The sequence below is a fragment of the Mastigoproctus giganteus genome, chromosome 5 (genome assembly GCF_048544385.1).
Source record: "Mastigoproctus giganteus isolate SK-2022 chromosome 5, ASM4854438v1, whole genome shotgun sequence".
Lineage (NCBI taxonomy): Eukaryota > Metazoa > Arthropoda > Arachnida > Uropygi > Thelyphonidae > Mastigoproctus > Mastigoproctus giganteus.
Genome location: NC_143579.1, coordinates 143,726,279 through 143,747,751, shown reverse-complemented (window position 1 = coordinate 143,747,751; position 21,473 = coordinate 143,726,279). Strand labels below are relative to the sequence as shown.

General features: G+C 36.5%; 1 protein-coding gene across 1 annotated transcript in view; it reads right to left on the bottom strand.

Annotated features, from left to right (window-relative positions):
• The window catches only part of LOC150085746 (ribonuclease H2 subunit A), a 343,664-nt gene extending 322,894 nt beyond the window's left edge, over positions 1–20,770 (bottom strand). Inside the window, exon 1 of the mRNA XM_090374677.1 lies at positions 20,627–20,770. Within this exon, the coding sequence (XP_090230803.1) occupies positions 20,627–20,753 (127 nt within the window). The 5' untranslated portion in view covers positions 20,754–20,770. The remainder of the gene's footprint in view (positions 1–20,626) is intronic.
• Between the last annotated feature and the right edge of the window lie 703 nt (positions 20,771–21,473).

The following is a 21,473-nucleotide window of genomic DNA, read 5'->3' as shown; positions in this document are numbered from 1 at the left end:
TACTTTTCTCTCAGACTCCAGCTCCATCACTGGGCTTGTCAGTCATGGCTGTGGTTATCCACAAGGTTTAGTGTTAGGTCCACTCATCAGGAACCTTGTCCAGGATGAGTGGCTCTTTAGGATGGCTCATGTCTCCAAACGGGCATATGCTGATGATCTCCCACTGCTTGTAAAAGGATTTTCTCATTCCTCGATCTAATGCAAATGCTATTATGACCGATTTATCTCAATGTACCATCAACAAGTTATCTATTTTATCAACACTTCCCAGTTCATTTCACAAATATATGTGGTCTCGATTCTAATCTCAACGATGTCCATTTCCACTTGCAGTCTGCCAAACCCCGTGTACTTTTTCTGTACAATCTCAGTCTTTTTCTAACAGAATCTCGGTTGATTCAACTACTGCTCATCTCAGATGCCCAAATTATTCGCTTTATGATTCCTTTTGCCTCAAAGGTGGTATTTGTGCATATGTCCGTTCTGATATTCCCTGTCAGAGACTTGGTAATTTGGAATCTCCTCTCTTCGATCTTCTCTGGCTCAAAATCTCTCTACTTCATTGTGTTAACTCCAGGGGCTTACACCAGGTGAGTATGGGCTTGGCAAACCCAGTGTCCTGAGTTGGATATCAATCATTCTTCTCTTTCTTGGTGATTCTTTTCTACTTTCTCTCTCTCTCTCTCAGGGTAACTCGGGAATTTTTTTTTTTTTTTTTTTTTGCCTGGTGCAGCATAAGCTTCAGGCTTCCTTCTACCATATGGCTAATAATAATAATAATAAAAATTCATCTGTTGTCTCTACTGTTCTCCCAACTCCACTAATCACATGGAGCTCTTGACTTCCTCTGTTTGCAACTTGACTTTCTCCAGTCTAACTTTCCTAACAGTGAGAAAATTTTCCTTGGTGATTTTAATGCTCACAACTCCAGCTAGCTTCCATTTTCTAGTCTTTTGCATTTACTAATGACCTTGCACAGATTGTTCATTTACCTACAAGAATACCGGACAATCCTAACCATACAGCCAACACTTGATCTTTTTCTCACAAACAACCCTTCTAAGTACACAGTCGAAGTGAAAGGTCCTTTAGGCACTTCAGATCACAACGGCCCTGAGATAAAGGCTCCAATGGAGCCTTTATCTCGGGGCTATTCCCAACCTCATGTTGTTTGGCATTACAAGAATGCAAATTACTGGTGTACACAAATCTAACCATCTTTTTCACTAGCAGAATATTGGTCTATTAAAAAAAAAAAAACCACAGTTCACCAGCCTATACATATTTTTGCCGTCTGTAGTCATTAGAAAAATGGCATTCGGTCTAACAGAAAACCACAGTGATTAGCAGCCTATGGGAACAGTCGGTGGGCGGAGCTAGACCTGCCATTCAGTTCTCATCACAAAGATCCATAGGAATTGTGCCCCATATTCTTGAAGATTAAGCAACTGGAATTATTTTAATCTGATACATCAAAGAAATGTCAAAATGCCTCATATATAATCTAGTTCTTATTGTACAGAATCATTTACACTATATCCTAAAAGCTATATCTTTGTTGATGTCAACTGTTAGATAAGCCACTATATTAACTTTACTCTTATACATTTTCTCAAATTCGACATCGATTCTGCCCCTCTAAATTAATGTTTTGACAACACTCATCATTTCTCATTATACTGTTTTAGTTATATACTACATGTTCGTAATTTTTTTGTTACCATGTACCTTAGTTAATTTCTTTGTTTTTGTTTCTTTTATTGTTAATTTTAATTATGCAAACCCTTCTGCTCTCTTAACTGTTTTGCAACATGCCATTTGCTAATGGTTGTGGTCAGCAAAGCTATGGTCTTTTGCACCTGTGGAGGATCCTCCTGGTGTCATCCCCCTAAATAATGTTAATGTTATCAACTTGGAAAAATGTCTTAAAAACTTAATTGATTTTAAGAAATCACAGAAAATTAAGGAACATTTTGCAAGAAACATTAACAGAAAAATTTAGTGAATAAAATATAGTGTATTTACATAGTATTTAACATAATAATAAAAAGAGATAAAAATGTGAAAATAAATGAGAGAAGAAATTTATAGATTCCACTTTCATGTCTTCATTTCAGCAAATTTATCGATAACCTCATCAAAAATTTTTTGCAAATTGTATTTTGATTCTAATAAACAGCAATTATAGTAAGCAAAAATCGATAGATATTATCCACAAGCTATAAAAATAAAGATAAAGCACAACTTTACACTTTATTACCAATTAAATGATACGTGAATATCGGAAGAATATTATCCACAGGTTAGCAAAATAAAAATAAATTTATACTTAGGTACATAGCTTAATTGATATACATATTAATTAAACATAACACTTTGCAATATGACTATAATTTAAAATATGTAGTCACTTATTTTAGATTGCTTTAAATTATTACTACAAAGTCTATTTATAATATGAATCAGAGCTGTAATACTGTAATATATTGAGGTAAATTCCTCTTATTATTTTACTAAAGTCTATTGATAGATTTTTCAATATTGTATAATGGTCTACATTCACGATCACTTGCACCAGTTTCTTCCAACGTTCTCCTCAGGATGGCTATAGCATCACGAGTTTGCCGTTTTGTCACTGGAATTCATTTGGGTTCATCTTCATTTTCCTCCTGCTTGGCAAAATTATCCATAACAGACTGAGCAATTTCTTCATCTGTTAAAGCTGTAGTAACTTGTAGATCACCATCTATGTCCACTCAATCATTAAACTCCTGTTCACCCATGTTTTCAGGCTTTTCAACATAATCAGTATCGTGATTTAGTTGACCATCATGAATAATTAATCCACGTTTTTTGAAACAGTTGCTAATGCAGGTTTCGGAAACTTCATTCCAGGCACTCACTGTCATATGAAGTGCATCTAGAACAGTTTTCACCTTTGCGATATCGGATGATATTCCTAAAGCATCATCTATCGACTGGATGATTCTTTGCCTCATACCCAATCTATAAAATGTCTCAAAGGTTTTTATTATTCCCTGGTCAAGAGGTTGAATCAGTAATGTGGTATTCAAAGGGTAGAAAATCTAATTCAATGTTTTTTAAAAGTCAACTTTGGATGAGGTGGCCAGTTGTCCAAAACCAATTGCAATATTTTTGTTTTTCTTATTCAATTGTAAATTTCATTTATGAAAATAATCTTCATATAAAGAAGCTGTCTTCCAAGCGTTACCATTATTGGCATATCCAACAGGCAGCTGTTTTATTCCTTTAAAACATCTAGGTAATTTACTATTGCTTATAACTAATGGCATCAACTTGACTGTTCCCGTCACGTTGCATTGTTAAAGGAACTATAATCCTGTCCTTGATCTTCTTTCCTGCAGATGCAGAGGAATTTTAAAAATCATGCAATGGTCTGGGGTAGCCCTGTGGTACAAACCTCTTTCATCTGTATATTTTTGTCTTCAGGATTATAAGTGCTTAACACTGTTTGCCAAGAGGTTTTCAACCAGTTGTCAGCTGCAGAACCATTGGACACTTTTTTTTTCCTCTGTGAAGTTTTTTATAAACAATATCATGCCTCTCCTTCCATCCATCCATCCATCCATCATATTAAAACTCTTTGTGTAGTTTTCAGCAAAATCATTGGCTTTTTGAAGAATGATACAATTTATGGGTACATTAAATGAACTGGCCTGTTTGAACCAAATGAACAGAGCTTCATCAACTGTTTGGAATTTCCCTTCACACTTCCATTTTGTTGTTTCACTAATCACATTAGTGTTTAATGTGTGATGCAATTTTAATAATTTTGATAAAGATGACTGAGACACATCTAACTTTATCGCTGCTTCCCTTTGAGACATTGTTTCTATAATTCATAACTTATCTTTTACACTCAAATTCACTCTCTTTCCCCCCCCCCTCTCTATTCACTGACATTTTTTTGGAGTAGTAAAATTTAAAACACAGTAAAAAAATAAGTGTCAACCAATAACAAAGCATACAGCACGCACAAATTGCAACTAACATAACATGCACAAGTGAGATACGAAGTTAAAAGTTTGAAAAGTTTACATACAGGAATAAAGAGCAGATTCTGAAAATTTATTATTTTTTTTTTATATATGATTGAAGACTTCAGTGAAGGGTAAACACATTTCACCATAATAACACAGAATTTCAAGTTTTATACGCAGATAAATTCCATTCTTCTCTCTTTGCTAGTACTAAAAATATTGGTCACTTTTTCATACAAATTGTAAGTTGGATTTTGCTCCATTTTAATTAATCTTTCCTTTTCAATGGAAATTAAAGCAAGTGACGAAAGCCTTCAATTTTTCATTTTCTATTTCTGGTGAAGCTTTTGTTTCTTGTTAAAGCTGAAAATGACCTCTCAACAGAAACTGTTTTAGATGGAATTGTTAAAATCAATTGCAGCAGCTTTACCACTTTAGGGAACATTTGTTGGAGTCCATTTTGAAAAATAAAAGTAAGCAAATTTTGAAATGATTTATCCCAGAATCAGTTTTGACTCCTATGACATCGAAGATGTCAATATAATTCTTTTATAAACTTTCTAATGCATCTTTATCAATTTCACCAGCTAGTTTTTGAAACTTTTTACTATCAACTAATGAAATAAATTGTAAATTTTTAAACTCACTGTATCTTGCTTCCATATGCTTCAAGATATCATTCAATATTAGACAGAGTATTCTTTCTCTTTCTTCTTTCATTGAACATTTTGTAAGACATTTTGATTCAATCAAGTTTTTTTTATTTATGTAAACCCCAAAAATGAGAGGTATTAGAACCTATAGTACTTAGTACCATGCTTGGGGTGGAGGTGGAGAAGACGAAAGAAGATATTTGTTGACAGTGGACTTGAACTGTAATTTTCAGGAAATACGTATGAAGGAAGGTTGTTCCAGAAAACGGCAGCTGAATGAATAAACGAAGAAGATGACAAGTTGGTTCTGCGAGTTTGAAGTTGGACAGTAAATGGATGTTGGCTGGTGGCTGCACATGTTCGGACTGTTTTGACAGAGAGAGCGCGGGAATTACAGAACACAAATCAGAAAAACAGTGCCCATGCAAATATCTGTAGAAGAGGCATGCAGCAGAAACAGTACGAATATGAGACAACGAGTGGAGAGACTCTGTTAGAGATGAATCATTAATTAACCTAACTGCCCTCTTCTGAACGGAATCAAGAAGCCTGAGAGAGGTTCTGGAGGCACCAACCCAGATGTGGGAACAATATTCCATGGTAGGGCAGATTTGCAATTTACACAGAGTGAGCAGCTGTTTGGAAGAAAAGTAACGCTGAGAGCAAAAGGAAAAACCAAGATTTTTTAGTTGCAGAGGAACCAATATTTGTAATATGCTTGTGCCAAGAGAGATTAGAAGTCAGGGTAATCCCCAAAAGGGATATATCATTTTGCCTAGAAATTGGAGTTTCACCAAAGATAAGCATAGGAGCACAAGAATCCTTTTTGTGAGATAAGACAAGACTGAGTTTTAGAAGGATTGAAATCAACTAAGTTGTCTTTGCCCCACTGGAGAATTATCTGAAGATCGGCATTTAAGGAATTGGTAGCAGATTTGAGAGAAGTTGAAGCTGATTGAGCAGGGCACGGTTTCTCAAAATGGAAAGTGGAATACAATGTGCTATCATCGGCAAAACTATGGATAGGATTTCAAGTCAAGGGAAGAAGGTCATTAATATACAAGAGGAAAAGAGTGGGGGAAAGAACTTAACCTAGTGGGACACTGGCATTAGTCAAGAAGTTAGAAGACAGAGAGCCATCTACAATCACCCTCAGTGAGCATTCAGAGAGAACACTGGATAACCAATTACAAAAAAACAGTTGGCAAACTGTAAGATGGAAGCTTGTTTAGAAGACCTTTTGCCAAACACGATCGAAAACCTTTGAGATGTCAAGAGCAACTAGTTGTGTTTCACCGAACCTTTCCATTGAATTTGTCCATAAATGGGTAACATAAGCCAAAATATCACCAGTGGATCGACAATTACGGAATCCATACTGGCGATCGTTGATCAGATGGAAGGTTTCAAGGTAGTTTAAGAGTTAGCGGTTAATTGATTTCTCCATTACATTAGAAAGAGTAGCAGTAATTACATGGATGGAAAGGATTTATCATCCTTTTTAGAAACTGGCTGGATATGAGCAAATTTCCAAGCAGAAGGAAAAACACCTTTGGAATAAGAAAGCGAAAAAAGGAAGCAAGGAATTGGAGTAAGTTCAGGAGCACAGGTTTTGAGAACAAGTGGAGAGATAACCAACGGGACCAGGAGCTTTCTTAGCATCAAGATTCGTCAAAATCCTTCTGACATCCTTTTGACGGAAGACCACAGGAGGCATTGAATGGAGCATGTTGGGAATGGTGGGAGGTGTTTTGCCAAGATCATTAATACATGAATTGGAAGAAAAATGGGATGCTAGAAGGTCAGCTTTATCCTTGGCTGAAGTGACAACAGAACCATCTGATTTGGACAGAGGTGGGAGCAGAGATGGGCAAAAGTTGCGGCCAATAGCTTTGGCAATAGACCAAAATGCTTGGCTACCATTAGGGCAAGAAGCAAGTTTTCTACTCTTAGCCTGTTCAAACACTGGTTTGGACTGATTAATAACTGCTTTAGAATTGTTGTGAACTTTGGTATAGGCAGAAAACGAAATTGAAGAATTAGAAACAAGCCAATTACGATATGCAACGTTCTTCTCTTGAACAGCCTTAGCACATTTATTGGAAAACCAAGGTTTAGATAAAGGATGAGATTTTAAAGTGGAGTGTGGAATAAAGGATTCCATTCCTGCAAGAATAATTTCACTGACACGATCTGAGCAAACGTTGACATCAGAAGTTTTGAAACAGTAATCCGACCAAGGAAAAGAAAAGAAATCTTGCAGGACACCCCATTTTGCATTCTTGTAATGTCAAACAACACGAGGTTGGGAATAGCCATGAGATAAAGGCTCCATTTGAGAAGAGACAATCACCAAGTTATAATCTAAAGTGCCTAAAGGACCTCTCACTTCTACCGTGTACTTAGAAGTGTTGTTTGTGAGAAAAAGATCAAGCATGTTGGCTGTATGATTAGGATTGTCCAGTATTCTTGTAGGTAAATGAACAATCTGTGCAAGGTCATTAGTAATTGCAAAAGCCTCAGCATCTCGACCAGCTGGGTCGGTGTGACTAGAAAATGGAAGCCAGCTGGGAGGTATGAACATTAAAATCACAAAGGAAACTTACTTCACTGTTAGGAAAGTTGGACTGGAGAAAGGCAAGTTGCAAAGAGAGGAAGTCAAAGAGCTCCAAGTGATTAGTAGAGTTGGGAGAACGGTAGAGACAACAGATGAATTTGACACAACGAGGTAGAAAGATTTTAAGCTAGAGAAGATCGAAGAGAGGAGATTCCAAATTACCAAGTCTCAGACAGGGAATATCAGAATGGATATATGCATAAATACCACCTTTGAGGCAAAAAGAATCATACAGCGAATAATCTGGACATCTGTGATGAGCAGGATACCTGTTCCCCTCTAAGCCCTCTACTAAGCAGTAGAGGGCTTAGAGGGGAACAGGTATCCTGTGTGTTATCAGACACACAGCCTAAAACACTGATGGATCCAATATCTCTCTCTACTGCAGAAGATTTAGAAGTCCGGTTGGCCTACCTCCCTAAAATCCACTCATGCACACCTTCTCGATGGTAAGCCCTGTTACGTCACTTAGGTGGCAACGAACGTGTAGAGTGGTTCTCTTCAAGATGCCTGGTCAGCGTGAAGAGGAAAAGACCAAACCCTCCAGCATATGACAGCAGGACAAAATAAATGGCCCTCAGTCCCCAGCAGCTATCACTCTCCCTCTTATGGTAGCAAGAGAATCAGAGTGGAAGAAGAGGGTGCTAAGAATCTCTGGGTACGACCAGGCTGCCATGCACAGAAACTGAACTTGGCCTGTTATAACGTAAGATCACTCATCGGTGAATACAGAATATCAGAGCTGGAAAAGGAATTAGAAAATGTGAATTGGAATATCATCGGTTTGGCTGAAACAAGAAGAAGAAATGAATCACTAATAAGTTTATCAAGTGGAAATCTGCTGTACACCAATGGAAACAGTGAAAGGAGTGAAGGTGGAGTTGGGTTTCTGGTCCATAAAGATTTTTTAAAAACAACATTTTGGAATTCAAAAGTACATCACCAAGGGTATCAAGACTAATACTCAAGATTTCTAAGAGGTACAAGCTAAAGATTATAATGATTTATGCACCAACATCAAGCCATGATGATGAAGAGGTTAAAGAAATGTAGACCAAAATTGAGAGTCTTCTAGATGAGCAGAAAACCCACTACACTATTATTATGGGGGACTTCAATGCTAAGGTTGGAAAAAGACAAAACAGCGCAGAAAGGGGAACTATAGGAAATTTTGACATTGGTGAAAGAAATGAAAGAGGTGAAAGACTTGTAGAATTTGCAGAATCTCAAGGACTGTCAGTAATGAACACTTTTTTCAAAAAAAGGGTGAACAGAAAGTGGACATGGAACAGTCCAAATGGATTAACTACTAATGAAATCGACTTCATCCTCACTAACAGAAGATATATTGTGGATGACGTTACCGTCCTGAATAAGGTAAATGTTGGAAGTGATCACAGAATGGTAAGATGTACATTTGATATAGATGTAGGAAAGGAAAGGAAAAAACTGACTCGAGTAAATAATACAAAGGTCTTTGAGATAACAGAAGAGGGAAAAAAGCAGTATGTAATGGAACTTAAGAACAAGTTTGAGCTTCTGCAGACAGCTCAGGACCAAGATATCGACAAGGAATATTACAACTTTCTGAAAGTGATAAAGCCCAAGAAACCTATAGGAAAAAAGAAATCCAAAGAAGAAAAAATTAGTCAAGAAACACTTCTCATGATGAACCGAAGACGACAAATGAACAGCAAGTAAAACACTGAGAGGGAGAAAATTGAGTATACTAAGTTATGCAAAGCCATTAGAAAGAGACTCAGAGAGGACATAAGAAGATTTAACACAAGAAAAGTAGAACAAGCATTAAGAGAAAACAAAGGATTTAAATCAGCAGCCATGAGCAGTAATACAGAAAGACAAATGATACTGAAACTGAAGAATAGTGATGGTGTACTTATAAACAGCAGAGAAGGCATAATTCAAATAGCAGAAGACTACTATAGAGAATAATACAAGGAGCAGGGGAATGATGCCAGCAGTGGGAAAGATGGATTGCAAAGTAGCAACACATACGACATACCCGATATTCTTCCTGATGATGTAGAACATGCATTGAAGAAAATGAAAACAAAAGCCCCGGGGGGAAGATGAAGTTACTGTAGAGTTGTTAAAATTGGGAGGAAGAGACATAACACAAAAACTGGCAAGGCTCTTCACAAAGTGCATTAGAAAAGGTGTGACGCCTAAGCAGTGGAATAATGCAATCATAGGTTTGCTGCATAAGAAAGGAGATAAATCAGAAATTGGAAATTATAGACCAATTAGCTTGTTATCCCACATCTACAAGTTGTTCACAAGGGTCATTACTAACAGATTAGAAAGAATACTTGATGAGAATCAACCGAAAGAGCAAGTTGGCTTTAGGACAGGATTCTCAACTATGGATCACCTTCACGTAATATCACAGCTAATGGAGAAAGCAAATGAATATAAAACACCATTATGCCTGGCATTTGACCTCTATACAGCATAAGGCAATGTTTCGGGAGGGCACTACAAAGACAAGGCATAGATACCCCATATATTATGATTTTGAAGAAAATATACGAGAGTGCTATCTCCTTTATTAGACTAGACAAAGACAGTAGGAAATTTAAAATTGAGAAAGGAGTTCTACAAGGAGACAGAATATCTCCGAAGCTGTTTACTGCTGCCCTTGAGGAAGCTTTCCGAAGATTAAGACTGGTCACAGAAAGGAGTCAATGTGAACGGAGAGTACCTAACCATTTACGATTTGCAGATGACATTGTGGTCATAAGCCACAATCCCAAAGAATTAGAGGAAAATCTTAATCAGTTATGCACAGTTAGTAAGAATTTTGGACTTAGATGAATATGGCTAAAACAAAAGTAATGATGAACCACAGAATGGGAAATGACTGAAGGAGCAGTAATTGAAAAGTAGGAGTCATATACTTATCTGGGACAAGTTATTAGCTGTAATAATGATAAATGGCTGGAAGTCAAGAGAAGAATAAATTATGGATGGATAGCATTCAGGAAATATAGTCCCATACTGAAGAGCAATATCCCAATTTGTCTGAAACGTAAAATAATGAACCAATGTATACTCCCCACCATCACTTATGGAAGTGAAACTTGGGCACTCACCAAAAGAATGGAAGAGAAGCTGAGAACTACACAGCGAAGAATGGGACGAATTATATTGGGAATCAGACTGTTAGATAAGAAGAGAAACACATGGATTAGGCAGGAAACTCAAGTAAAGGACATTCTTATCAAAACTAAAGAACTAAAATGGTCTTGGGCAGGAAACATAGCTCGAAGACATGATGACAGATGGACTAAGAAAATAACAGAATGGTATCCAAGAGGAGCTAGAAGAAAACCTAGAAAACAAAGGCGGAGATGGATAGATGAAATTCATGAGTTTGTGGGTAGTAAATGGATGGCCAGTGCTCAAAACAGAAGGAACTGGAAAGTTGCTGGAGAGGCCTTCATCCTACAGTGGATTGAAAATGGCTGATGATGATGATGAGCAGTAGTTGAATCAACCGATAACTGAGATTCTGTCAAAAACGTACATGGGGTTTGCAAACTGCAAGTGGAAATGAACATCGTTGAGATTAGAATTGAGGCCACATATATTTGTGAAATGAATTAGGAAGTGTTTGGGAGGTTTAGATCTTTTCGCAGATAGGCTTGCTCTATTAGTTTGACAATTCGTGGTGTATTCAATAGTATGAAAAAGTGGGTGGGACAGGCTGTATGAAGTAATGAAATTTTTTGGATATGGCGTACACATGGTAAGAATATACCCAGATCCTTGACATAACGTGGCCTCGACAATGCCCCCCCCCCCCGCATACACACTACTCTGACTTCCTCCAGTCACTATCTGGCAGAGTAGAGGTAGCAAGATTATGCACTAGCTGATCCGGAAGCCTGCTAGAGAGTTACCAATAGGTTCGGTCTGGTGTACTAACTAGCGGCCGGCCTGCAAACACTGCTTTAGAACTGTACCCTCAAAATGTAAGGAATATTGGATCTCGCCACGATGTTCATCATAACCTCAAAAGTCATCAATCATACTGCATGATGGAAGAGATAGGGAAGGTTGACCGGAACTTAGCTTTAGAGACTAAATATGGGTTCCACTACTTCAAGCCTCCAATAAGCAAAATGGTGGTATTGCACCAGTTGATCAGTCATCTACCACCTAATACTGCCTGGTAACATAGAGGGGCAGCATTCCTCCATGTGGTGTGGGCGCCACAACTCGACCCCAGCTTGCATTGGTTCACACCTGTTTGGTCACCCACCATGTACTTGTGCATGGAGATTATATGCAGGATTACTAACAGTTCCACCATCTTAAAGGTGCAAGCAGAGGATTTGGCTGTCACAGACCGTCCGGACTTCGCCGAAATTGGGTCCACTTGACTTGAGTGTCACCCGAATATCAGTTCCGTCAGCGTTTTAGACTCCCAGGTAGCAAGTACAGCTTGTCTGGTATATCTGAGAGAATGTCTGTGACAACCTCAAGGAACTCATTTCTTTCTTTTTAACATTCTTCAAACTTCTCGTATATATCATCAAAATGTCTGCACAGATCTTCGAGCAAATTTATTGTTTCATTGATTCTTTCAATGCAATATGGAATATCTATAATTTTAGTTTGTAAGATATTGAAGTGTGTCAGTTTTAATGAAAATTTTATCATGAACTTTACGAAGAAAGTAGAAACACCAGAAAAAAATGATGTCTGTAAATGTTGTTCCAATTTTCATCAAATTTTGCAATGTAGTTCAGTAACTTAATATAGTTTCCGCAATTTAAAGAGGATCTGCCTTCATTATTACCGCAAAAAGCAAGTCCTTGTTTAATTAAAAAGCAAGTAGCAGATATTAATTTTTGCAGCATGTCTCTGTTCTCCTTTACCTTTTTATTGTGAATTTCAATGCTAAGTTTTTTCAGCTTATCTATGCTCAAGTCGATTTGTATAGATCCAAATGTTTTCACTGATATTTAGCTTTCGATATGCGCAGCAGATCTTTCATGTTTACTTAAAGCATTAGGCAAATTATTTAAATCACAATATCCGGTTCTTATCCACACACTTTCACTGGATACAGAAAATAATGGGCATGGGAAACAAAAGAGCCTATTTGTTGTAATACAGCAGCACAACCAATCTTTCTTGCTGTACCACGTGGTTTGAAATGTTCTTATTATTTTTGTCCCTTTACGCCATTGAAGTTGTTTCAGTTCCAGTGTTGGTCTTCCACTTTTAATCACATTAGACTTTTCTTCATAAGACAGATTAGAAAAATTTTTAAGAGACTCACTGTCCATATTTGAAATGGGATAAATTTTGAAATAAAAATATTTGTAAAGTAATAAAGTATCAGCTCTATCACTAGAGGCAAATGATGCAACAACCCACATGCATACACTCCTCACTCTGCAAAGACCAATGGCACACTGAAGCGAAGGCAGGAATTATTCTGCCTTTATAACACGGTATTTCATGCATCTGGAGCTGCTTAACACAGCACGTGGTTTAACAACATAACGCGTTAGTATATATAATGAGGTTGAAAGGTATGGGGAAATTGTGCCTTTCTAATCTCAAAATATACCCTAAATAATGCATTAAATTAATATTTTTATAATGAATTGGAAATCATTTACTTTTTATATTTAATAATATTTATAATTTTATTCTGGCCAGGCACTGCCTACCCAGAGGGCACGTCCCTGATTGGACTTGCATCTGGTGAGTATGGGCTTGGCACACCCAAGGTCCTAAGCTGGATATCATCATTCTTCTTTTTCTTGGTGATTCCTTTCTACTTCTGACTCTCTCTCTCTCTCAGGGTAACTTGTGAATTTTTTTTGGCTGGTGCAGCATAAGCCTCAGGCTTTCTTGCACCATATGGCTAATAATAATAATAAGAGCCCAATAAACCAAAAACTGCAAACTGTTTTTATTGTTTTATGGTTGTAACATGTGGCCCCCAGATGTGCTTTAGAAAAATATCACAGAGGCATTCAAAATTGATTCTTATAACCGATAATGTGATTCTAATAAACAATTAAAATGTGTAGTGCATTTTATTGATTTGAATCAGCGCTTAGTGTAATTTTACTGGCATATTCATTTTCAATAGTAATATAGGTAGATTTGATAATCTAGTCTGACTCATTGATGAGTGGAAGTAATTTTTAATTAATTTTAATTTGGAAAAGCCTCTTTCGCAAAAAGCTATAGATACACACACTGTTTAAAAGAACGTTAAACATAATAATAAATTTGGTAGAGACTCCGAAAAATTGTACTTTATAATAAACCCTACAAACTGCAAAACTGTCCACTATTCTGCTTCCTCAACAGTTATTTTTGTAGCTTGTAAGTGATGTCTTAGTCGGCCAATTTCTAATACAATTTCTTCATGACGAAATTCATCGAAAATTTCAATAAGCTTTGAAATATGCACTTCGCATTCTTCTTTCTTCGCAACAACCAAATTATACAGTTGAATAACGCCAAACTTTGAAAGAATTTCGTCCATTGCTTTCGAATGAACTCTAATTCTCAACAAAACCTATCCAGGCATTCATACATCGCTCTTTTTAATTCTTCTTGGATGAACAGTCCAGCATCCTTCGTTGTTTCTCAAGAATTGGTTTCTTTATTCTTATTCTTCCTCCTCTTCCTATTGAAATGCCTATTTCCTCACAAGTTGGATTTGCAAATTGAAGAGCCCTTTCTACAATTTTATTTCTTTCTTCATTAATAAATAATTTTAAGGTCTGTAACTTTACAACACATTTTTCAAGGTATATTCCGACTGTTTATAATATTTTTTTGTGTAAGGTTAACTTATTTTAGAATTTCTTGCCAGAAAGAAAGATAACTTAGAAAAGAAAAATGACATATGGATGATAATAAAATTTCAGCAGTACCTCTGGTATCTATATTCTCTTAAGGTTTGCACAATGTTTGTAGAGCAGAAATTATTTTTTCAGAATTCATTTTGACCCTATTTACAGATTCATAATGTGCATTCCATCTTGTCTGGGCAAATCTTTTGACTGTCATTCCTGTGTGTTTTTTCATTATTTCCCAACGGTGTGGAGAGACTGAAAAGAAAGAATAAAGGTGTTCCAAAAAGGGTTAGGCAAGATAAAACACTTGCAAATGAATGCACTCTGCATAAATTTAACAAATAGTTTGCATAGGGCATAAACAGGGCTTTGAGATTAATTTCCTTGATTTCATACTGGACCCCACCTTGACCACGGCACAGATTTATATCCAGTCCATCCTTTTCTAAATTATTCAAAATTTATTTTGCGAGTTCAGCAGCAGTCTTTCCAGCAATGGGGAAGAAGCCTAAAATTGAGTCCTTCACTTCAACCTTGTCACCTACAATGTGAATATATCTAATTACTTCACACATTTCATCAGCATGGGATACATCTGGTATACTGTCAAATAGAATTCCAAAATATTTAACTTGTGTTATATTATCAGCCACTATTTTTTCTTTCACATAATTTCCTAAAATGTTAATAAATTCATTTTGAATTCTGGCAATAAATATGAAGGTTCTTTCCTATGAGATGAACATTCAATTCTTAAAATATGTTCTTTCAAAACAGGGTCATAATTTGATAGCAACTCTACCATTTCTCTAAAATTTCCTTTATTTGTAGAAAATATGGATTCATTGTGTCCATGAAGAGGAAGATTCTGACGAGCCAGAAATAAGATTATGTCTAAAAGCTGATGTAAAACATCTCTCCATTTCTTTCTTTCTTTCTTTCTTTCTTCATCCAGTACTGTCTGATGAATGTTGTCAATAGTTAGTTGAAACTTCCACCTTGTACTTAGGTTTTCCACTTCTCCAAGCACGAGAGTTACTGTTCACTGTTTTCATATTCAGAAATCTTTGGGTTTAATTTCCACCAAGTTTTAAATTAAAGCTGGATGTTTCGATTTCTTTACTTTCCAAATAAAATAGTTTCGGCAAAACAAAATAAATTTCCTGATGAATAAACCATCCATGTTTTTAAAAATATTTTCTACGTTTGGCAGTCTTATAAAACCAGGAAGTTGTTAGCTGTTAGCATTTCCCTTTAATTTTTTTCTCCTACTCTTTCAGCAGTGTCAAAAGGTCCATCCTTATATTGAAAATATTCCCTGCCTTTCTTAATAGAATAAATTCTCAGGTTATCTGGTACAAGGATAGTCCAAAAAGCAACATCGGAATACTTTAAAAATATGTTTATTTCCTCTTCCTTTTCAGAATCTTCTCTCTGTTCATATGCATTTTCACTAGATTCTTCTCCACTAGTGGATGAATAAGATTCTTCTCCACTGGTGGATGAATAACTTTCTCTGTTAGATCCTCTTGAGAAGATGACTCTTGTAGTTGCTCTACTGATTTATCATGCTGAATATCTATTGCACTAGATGTTGAAGGAATACTTAAATAACATACTTCTACAATGCTCCAGACATTGCTTGAATAACTTCTCTTGCATTCTTTGCTTTTCTCTGCTGGGTCAGTTTTGCCATAATCTGCTGAGTCAGTTTTCTACATTTTGCACTTATATGTACAAACACCTATAAGTACCAAATGTAGCAAAGGTGACTTCTGTATATAGGGACCTATATACAGAAGTAACTGTATTTGACAGTATATAAGATGCATATAGGACGCACCCCCATTTTAGAAAGGAAGATTAAGGGAAAAAAAAATTTAGTATATTTAGGCATTTAATATTTATTCTAATGTGTATAGTATAAAAAAGCTCATCCTAAACATGTGATCAGAGCAGCAAGAAAAATACTAATATTGTATAATAATACATTAATTATTATTATTAATTTACCAATACAGCAATTTAAAAGAGAAATAAAAGAACCTTAACTACATTAGAAAATATTTTATATGAAGCAAACTACCACTAGAATTGAAAATGAACAAAACGTCAGTGAGGTAATGGTAAAAAACAATGTTCTGCAAATGGAAAGTTCAGTCATTTTGAAAACCAAAAAAATCATCGCCGTCAAACCCAAAAACTCTTCCTCGCTAATGTTGGTATCACTATCTTCAAATAATGCAGTGTCTTCAGTGCCATCAAGGACATTACTAATTCCAGTCTTCTTGAAAGACTTTATAATTATTTTACCACTTATATTTCTTCAAGATTCCTTAACCCATTCACACACCTGTGCAGTGGTGGGCCTCTTCATTCTTCCTGTGGGTATGAGGTCATGATTGCGTTCTCCCATCCTATTTGTTCCACTTCTCTTATATTTTGCTTAAATGCCTTGTTTATGGACAAATCCAAAGGATGCAATTGGCTTGTCAGTCAACCAGGAATGGCAAACTACCTGTGTATTCAATTCCCTCACCCTCTTTTTAATGATTTCAGTTCTATGAACTCTGAACTGGTCCAAAATGAGAAGAGATGGTTTCCTTAAGAGACCACCAGGACCACCGTTGATTACGTGAGAAAATTTCCTTGATCACATGTTCTTATTTTCCACTATCCTGGAAAAATAAATGCAATTTTCAGAGGTTTTGAAAGTTTTTCCTCTAGTATACAGCTAAGATTTGTGCAAAATTTCATTAAATTTGGTCCAGTAGAAGATAAATTAAATTGGAATAAATTTTCGTAATGCTTTTCGCATGACGGTTTTTCGTTACAAAATTTTTGGAATAACGCCAGTAAAAAAGTTTTTAACGTCAAAAATGGTAGTAGTTTTGTGGCATCAGCACAGCAGGCCAAAACTGGTATACTATTAACACTGTTCTTTATTTTATTTCAGTCACCCACAATTATTACAATTGATTGTCATGATTATAGTCACTTCACACACAATTAAAGTACAACACCACGAAAGACCGCAGAGAACTAACTAGCAAGCGAGTCACATTTTAAAGGATCGGTGAACTACTGAGAAACCTGGAGAAGAATCTTGAAGCTTCCATTGCCTTCTAAAGGCTTTTCCTGTGTTCCCGGCTTTCAAAATTATTGGAACTGATTCCAAACAACTCTGCAAACCCAAAAGTACCCTAGGGTGTCCCATTATCTTTCAGAAACGAAAATATTCTGACCGAACAGCAAAATACAACCTGCCCGCTCACCTCAATGCCAACGAAGGAGGGCTCACTTCCGCGTATGGGATGCAGGGTGATTTTTCAAGATTTTTCGGAAAAAAAGTGCATCTTATATACCATCAAATACAGTAATTAAAATATCTGTAAAATGTAAAATAATTAGAAATCAAAATTTAAAAATGAGTTTTCAGGAAATACAAAGGCCCAACTGTATACTTCGTATAAATCCGCTGATCAAAAATGTGGTGCTAACTTGTAAGACAAACTTGTGTACAAAAAATGTGGTTAAACTAAACGTAGTAGTAGTAGTAATGGAGGTATGTGATTCAAGAAAGCAAGCGTATGAGCTTATGTGGCATCAGCCAAAAAAAAAACCCATTTAATACATCCATTCCCTCTAAAATGAGAGTAGGAGTGTGTTATAGGCTTAATGACTGTGATGAGTACAACCATACAGAGAAATAAAGTGAGTCAATAAATCAGATTGTCTTATGATAGAGAATTTTAACTTCCCAGATACTGACTGGAACTTGTAGATTGATCACTAGCACACTAGCAGGTCTTTTGCGGATTAGTTGGATGATTATTTCCTACAGCAGGATGTTCAAGAGGTAAATAGAGAGAGTAATATTCTTCATCTGATTATGAGCAGTGATCCTCCGTGAATTAAGAATCTGCAGATAAAGGAACCAGTAGGTGACAATGATCACAGTGCGCTGATGTGGGATTTACTTAAAAATGTAACTACCATCAGGGGTAGTAGTGGCATGTGATGCAAGAAAGCAAGTGTATGATCGTATGCAGCATCAGCCAAAAAAAAAAATAATAATAATAATAATAATAATTCACACATCCATTCCCTCTAAATGTTTGTCCAGTTCCGCCTTAAATTTATTTAACCTATCAACTTCCACAACGAAGATGGAAGTTTGTTCCAGCAATTAACCACCCGCTGGTAAAGGCAAATTTCCTTACATCTATTCTACATCTGTCTTTCCTTAATTTGTTCAGATTACAAACCTACTCCATTAGGTTTGTAATCTGAACAAGTGGAAGAATCCCTTCAGAATTCAATGTGCTCAACACATTCAAGGCCTTATACACCTCAATCAGATCAATGTGCTCAACACATTCAAGGCCTTATACACCTCAATCAGATCACCGCGCAGCTGTGATCTGATTGAGCAATGCAAAGTATTGCATATGGGTAGAAGTAACACCAGAAAACTTCATATCTGACTGCACAATTACTCCCAGGTCTTTTTCATTTTCTACCACCTTAAGTGTAGTACCAGACAGTTGGTACGTTTCTCTGGGGTTACTTCTACCCATATGCAATACTTTGCATTCGTCAATGTTAGACTTCAGTTGCCACTAGTCTGCCAAAATTTTCTAAATCCTGTTGCAACAGCACACCACCATTACTGTCATTAACAATCCTGCCAACCTTTGTATCATCTGCAAACTTCAACATTAAGCCTGATATACCTTCTTCAATACCATTGATAAATATACAAAACAACAGTGGGCCCACCACCGAACTCTGAGGGACTCCACTAATAACATTAGTCCACGAAAAGCAGCATCCAGTGATTAACGTGTTTGTAAAGGCTGAATATTTTGATTCTCGGTTTTATGTGCCTTAAAAATTTACCAAACATTTAAACGAAAGTATTACAGTTGCAGTCAGTTAATATAAAAATCAAAGTATCTTGTCATTAATTAAATTGTGTCAAATAAAAATTCCAACTAACAACTAAATTTAAGTGGAGAAAGGTAAAATTTAAAAAAAAGTTGAAATTATTTCGTTAAAGTGAATACTTTCCTTCTTGTATTTTCAAGTGATGGCACCTCTTTCTTTCTGGCATCCGGGGCCGACCACCCCGCCCCTTGCTATGGCACTGGGCGTAGCAAGGGGCAGGGTGGTCGATCTGTACTTGTAACTTGGGCTAAACTCCAGAATTTGGGTACAAGTTTTCTCTGCACAGTGGGTGTGGTCTTAAACTACACCCACTGGAGATATAGTAGAGTCGAGTTCTGTGATTGGGTGATTACTGCGAATGCATAATTTTTGCTTCTGATTGTTTCATTGGATGTGAATTTAGTTTGGTTTAGAGGGAAGTACTCAGTTATCATTTGCACGTGTGCATTTGGTTTTCCTGTTGCCATTTCCTGGTGCTGTTAGTATATTTTGTGCTGCCTTTTGCTTGTTGTGTTAGGAGTTTTCTGATTTCGTTATTGTGCCATTTACGCATATTACTCTCTGTTGCCGTGTGCTCTACTGCCGTCAAGTATTATTTTCCATTTTTTGTTGTTGTTCCTTCTTTAGTCCCAATGGGGCAGGTGAATGCGAAATGTGAATATGGTGTTTATCCCCCACCATACTGCTGGTTTTATAGCGGAAAAGGAGTTCCCTATTTAAAAACAGCGGTAACGAATATTCTATCCAAAGATTATGTCCAGCCCTCGCTAACTACAGTCTTAGTTAGGCTGTTTTTATATCGGAAAACGAGATCCCTATTTAAAAACGGCGGTAACGGATATTATAACCAAAGATTATGCCCAGCCCTCGCTATCTGGAATCTTGGTTAGGCTTTTCATTTCCCTCCTCACCGCTGTTTTATAGCGAAAAAAAAAAAAAAAAAAGAGATCCCTATTTAAAAAAACAGCTATAAAAGATATATAAACCAAACGTTAGGTTTTTACGAAACTTCGGAAGACATTTTAATTAAAAAACGGACTTATTTTTCAAAATTTATAATTATTTTCGCTTATTTTAACCGTACTCTTATCTCCTCTATCAAACTACTGTATTGCAGTTTCTCTTCTGTTCATTTAGGCTTTGATGTACTACGATTTCATGTGACTTTGGCGTGTTACATGTGGGCGTGGAAAGCATACAGTGGCAGCGGGTCAATCACTGCATCGTTTCTGACTGTTAATCGAATTATGGACTTGTACCTAAGATCTGGAATATTACGGTGACTTGCTTTAGAAACACTTGGTTTCTAGAGCAAGTCACGTTTGAATTCATATAATCACATTCGAAACACTTGGTTTCTAGAGCAAGTCACGTTTGAATTCATATAATCACATTCGAAACACTTGGTTTCTAGAGCAAGAATACTGACAATTACAGAACAAACAATAACAAATAAGAATACTGACAATTACAGACACCTCAAAGTTTTCGTTAATTTGGCGCTGAAAACACACATAAATCTGAACGTACCGAGCACTGGGCCCCTGCCTGCTTCATCAATTCCTAATATACAGGATTCCGATTTAGTGATATTAGGTATAGTTGACAGAATCATGATATTGTGGGAATTGTCTTTCTCATATTCAGAAATATCCATATTTTCGGATAATACAAAAAAAATAAAAAATCACACAATTAACAATTTTTAAGGCAAACACTGTCCAACTGGCAAGACATTAACAATTACACTTCGAAACAAAAAAATTCACTTAATCTAAATCGAAAAACAACCAAACGTACTAACAATCGAAAGAACAGTCCACAACGAACCCTATCGGCAAAGAAACAAAGACACACAGAATTGTTTAAAGGTTGTTGATGTTGAAGATTTTAGCACAGAGACGGCAGCCGCCATACTATGCCTTTCAAGTTCATTAGTTTTTAGATGTGAGAGAACATAAAAACTTAGGTGTAGGGTAGATGCAATCGAAGAAATTAATATGAGGGGCCCATCAAGCTCTCAGCTGCCCAACTCAACCCCAGAGCACACTCCTGAGCATCGGGCAACACATCTCCAAGGCAGAATGCGCTGGCCCCAAAGGAACTAGTTATTGTTGGTGACTTTATTGTTAGGGAGACGAGGAATATATTGCGTAAAAAAGATAGATGGAACAGGACCAGGGTATGTCTGATAGGGGATAAAGTTGAAGAGGTTGTAGCAGCATATATCATCTTTTAAAGGCACAAAGGTGATATTTTTGTAAATGTTGCCACCAATGACATTAAGAGCAGGAGATCTGCAGATTTAATTAACAAGTACAGGTTAGTACAAGTACAAGTACAGCTTAACAAATGTTGAAAAAAAGTCGTGAGTTAG